This window comes from Triticum dicoccoides, unplaced genomic scaffold (genome assembly GCF_002162155.2).
Source record: "Triticum dicoccoides isolate Atlit2015 ecotype Zavitan unplaced genomic scaffold, WEW_v2.0 scaffold91256, whole genome shotgun sequence".
Classification (NCBI taxonomy): Eukaryota; Viridiplantae; Streptophyta; class Magnoliopsida; order Poales; family Poaceae; genus Triticum; species Triticum dicoccoides.
Genome location: NW_021309755.1, coordinates 1 through 1662, shown reverse-complemented (window position 1 = coordinate 1662; position 1662 = coordinate 1). Strand labels below are relative to the sequence as shown.

The 1662-nt window shown below is 64.3% G+C and overlaps 1 protein-coding gene across 1 annotated transcript; it reads left to right on the top strand.

Moving 5' to 3' along the window:
• Window positions 1–3: 3 nt before the first annotated feature.
• On the top strand, window positions 4–1659 carry LOC119348389 (calcium-transporting ATPase 7, plasma membrane-type-like; the record flags this gene model as incomplete). Its single annotated transcript, XM_037616541.1, has 1 exon — window positions 4–1659. A coding segment is annotated over one exon (1656 nt), but the record flags the coding sequence as incomplete, so codon positions are not given.
• Between the last annotated feature and the right edge of the window lie 3 nt (window positions 1660–1662).

The window sequence follows — 1662 nt, the reverse complement described above, 5'->3', positions numbered from 1 at the left end:
AGCACCAAGGACGACCAGGGGAAGCCGCTGTTCAACAAGGGCCACGTCACCTTCGACGCCGTCTTCAGCTCCCTCGTCGTCATCTTCCAGCAGGCCGTCACCATCATCGTCGTCGCCATCCCCGAGGGCCTCCCGCTCGCCGTGACGCTCACGCTCGCCTTCTCCATGAAGAGGATGGTGAAGGAGAACGCGCTGGTGCGCCGCCTGTCGGCGTGCGAGACAATGGGGTCCGTCACAGCCATCTGCACCGATAAGACCGGAACGCTGACGCTCAACCAGATGAAGGTGACCGAGTTTTGGGTCGGCACTGACCAGCCCAGAGGTGCCACGGCGATCGCCGGGAGTGTCGTCAGCTTGCTCTGCCAGGGAGCTGGGCTCAACACAACAGGAAGCGTTTACAAGCCGGACAACGTGTCGCCGCCGGAGATTACAGGCAGCCCGACGGAGAAGGCGCTGCTGTTGTGGGCCGTAGCGGACCTCGGCATGGACGCCGACGCGCTGAAGAGGAGCTGCAAGGTGCTGCACGTTGAGGCATTCAACTCGGACAAGAAGCGCAGCGGTGTGATGATCAAGGACAACGCTACCGGCGCGGTGGTCGCGCACTGGAAAGGTGCCGCGGAGATGGTGCTGGCGAACTGCTCGATGTACATGGACACGGACGGAGCGGCGCGTGAGCTCGGAGCGGAGCAGAGGAGGAACCTTGAGAAGGTGATCAATGACATGGCAGTCGGCAGCCTCCGGTGCATCGCCTTCGCCTACAAGCAAGTCGACAGCACTACTGAGCAATCGAAGATCGACAACGACGGTCTCACACTGCTGGGCTTCGTCGGGTTGAAGGACCCGTGCCGACCAGAGGTCAAGGCGGCCATTGAAGCTTGCACGAAGGCGGGCGTCGCCGTCAAGATGGTCACCGGCGACAACATCCTCACGGCCCGCGCGATCGCCAAGGAGTGCGGCATCATATCCAGCAACGACCCCAGCGGCATCGTCATCGAGGGGCACGAGTTCCGCGCCATGTCGCCGGAGCAGCAGCTGGAGATCGTGGACCGGATCCACGTCATGGCGCGGTCCCTGCCGCTGGACAAGCTGGCGCTGGTGCAGCGGCTGAAGCAGAAGGGGCACGTGGTGGCCGTGACCGGCGACGGCACGAACGACGCGCCGGCGCTCAAGGAGGCGGACGTGGGGCTATCCATGGGCGTGCAGGGCACGGAGGTGGCCAAGGAGAGCTCCGACATCATCATCCTCAACGACAACTTCGACACGGTGGTGACGGCCACGCGGTGGGGGCGCTGCGTCTACAACAACATCCAGAAGTTCATCCAGTTCCAGCTCACCGTCAACGTGGCGGCGCTCGTCATCAACTTCGTGTCCGCGATCACCACGGGCAAGATGCCGCTCACCACCGTGCAGCTCCTGTGGGTGAACCTGATCATGGACACCATGGGAGCCCTGGCGCTCGCCACGGACACGCCCACCAAGGCGCTCATGGACCGGCCGCCCATCGGCCGCACGGCGCCGCTCATCAGCAACGCCATGTGGCGCAACCTCGCCGCGCAGGCGGCGTTCCAGATCGCCGTGCTGCTGGCGCTCCAGTACCGGGGGCGGGACGTCTTCGGCACCGACGAGAAGGGTAACGGCACCATGATCTTCAACGCCTTCGTG